The 1990-nt window shown below is 53.3% G+C and overlaps 1 protein-coding gene across 1 annotated transcript in view; it reads right to left on the bottom strand.

Moving 5' to 3' along the window:
* GSR (glutathione reductase) overlaps nt 1-1006 on the bottom strand; it is a gene marked incomplete at both ends in the record, with an annotated part of 2961 nt that extends 1955 nt beyond the window's left edge. Inside the window, 3 exons of the mRNA XM_009874438.1 lie at nt 122-258; nt 627-715; nt 980-1006. Coding sequence (XP_009872740.1) covers nt 122-258; nt 627-715; nt 980-1006 — 253 coding nt within the window. The remainder of the gene's footprint in view (nt 1-121; nt 259-626; nt 716-979) is intronic.
* Between the last annotated feature and the right edge of the window lie 984 nt (nt 1007-1990).

Genomic DNA, 1990 nt, shown 5'->3' with positions numbered 1-1990 from the left:
ACGAATGATGTCAATGCGAGCCTTAGGGAAGCAACAGTTGCATGATTAAGACCAGGAGGAGGTGCAAGTGCTAGATAACAAAGCCAGGGCTTCCACAGTTAGGGGGTATCTGCTAAAGCTGGAAAAGGGGCCAAAAATGAGGCAGAGCCCGCTTCCCTGCTCGGCTTGTGGGATAAACACATCCTCACCTTGTTTAGGTTATTCTCATAGATCTCGTTCAGGCGCCTCACGTAAGCATCGCGCTTCTCTTTAATTGTTCTGGAACAGAGTGGGAGCTTTACTGTCACGGTGAGTGAATGAACCTACACAGCTCAGCGAAAAACCATTCCACCCCTTCGGTACGTGGCACTCACGCCACAAAATCAAACAGCCCCGAGCTACCCAGCAGGCAGCCTTCGCCGCCAACTCGAGTGTTTTGTGCCTGCCTTCCCTGTATCCACCTTTTCCAGAGTCTCTTCCCAGAGCTGGTTTGCTACCCCTCCTTTCCAAAATTCAGGAGGAATCCCCGACACATTGACTTTCATCCACGGGGAGCCTCAAAGCGGGCAGGGATCCCTTTTTGGGTGGACGATAAGCCTGTGCGCTGGGGAGATGGTCATTTCCTACCGTCTCTTTTCCATATTTACCTCCAGTTGAACGTGACACCGGGCGTTTCGAAGCCATAGTCGGCGTGATCGTGGATGAACTCCGCGTGGACCGCCGCGTTCCACATCACCTGCCCGCAACAAACCGCACATTTTAGGGGGAAAAAAAACCCAACAAACCCTTGCCACGCTTCCTGACGCTCTCCCTCTACCTGGAGCAGCCCATGGCTCACGGCATCCCAATGGCTCATCACGCTCCCAGCCTCTTTCCTCCCTGCTTCTTCCTTCCCTCCCCACACCCCGTGCCAGCACCTCCCCGCAATTTCGCAGACACCCATGCCGGACCCAACCCACGGCCGAGGCGAGGTGGGAGCCGGTGGCGAAAGCGCCCTTACCTTCTTTGGCACGCACCCAACATTGACCTAGGAGGGAAGGAAAAGTTTCACCATTAAAGGCTTTATTGTATCTTTTGTTTTATCAGGTACCGAATCCGATCTTTTCTACCCAGGAAAACAAAGGCAGGATTATGGGATTCTGGTAAAAGAGGGCTGTAAGCACCTCTGGCGCCTCAAGGTCTTGTGGTTTGTCTGTTTTCCTTCACTTCCTTGAAGGAGAATACAGGAGGTGCACCGCCTTCAAATACAGGAGTGGTTTTTTCCATCGATAATTTAAAAGATATTTACTAGGAGAAGGGTGTTAGCTGTGCCTTCCCCACACTTGTGGTCGTAGTACGGCAACTCTTTCAGGGGAAATGCACTTAAAGCGTAAAACTAGAGTCTCTCCCTGGCTTGTTTGAGGAACAAGTTTGGGTTTTTTCCTTTCTTGTTACCGTTCTGCTTTGCTGCCCTTCACCGGTAACCGAGTGAGCAGCTGTGCTGAGCAGAACCAGCACTCGCCAGCAACCTGTTACCGGCCTGAAAACAAGGAGAGAAAGAAAAAAAACACCAAAAAAACCACAGGGGAGGAAGGAATATCAGAGCCAACCTTCTTTCCTGCAACTCAGCGTGACAAGGCAGGTCGTTGCGCAACTCCTGGATGGAACTTCTGTCCCCTCCGGCTTCACCCGGCCGCAGGACCCAGAACAATCCCTTCTCGCCAGCAACCTGTTACCGGCCTGAAAACAAGGAGAGAAAGAAAAAAAACACCAAAAAAACCACAGGGGAGGAAGGAATATCAGAGCCAACCTTCTTTCCTGCAACTCAGCGTGACAAGGCAGGTCGTTGCGCAACTCCTGGATGGAACTTCTGTCCCCTCCGGCTTCACCCGGCCGCAGGACCCAGAACAATCCCTTGGGGAAACCAGGATCCCCTCTCGGGGGGACCGGGACGAACCCCAGGGGAGCCGGGACCAGCCCGGTGGAGACTGGGACGGATCTCGAGGGAGCCGGGACCAGCTCGATGGGGACT

Source organism: Apaloderma vittatum, unplaced genomic scaffold, assembly GCF_000703405.1.
Source record: "Apaloderma vittatum isolate BGI_N311 unplaced genomic scaffold, ASM70340v1 scaffold26338, whole genome shotgun sequence".
In the NCBI taxonomy this organism is placed as follows: Eukaryota; Metazoa; Chordata; class Aves; order Trogoniformes; family Trogonidae; genus Apaloderma; species Apaloderma vittatum.
Note: the sequence above shows the minus strand (reverse complement) of the source record. Positions and strands in the feature narration are given on the sequence as shown.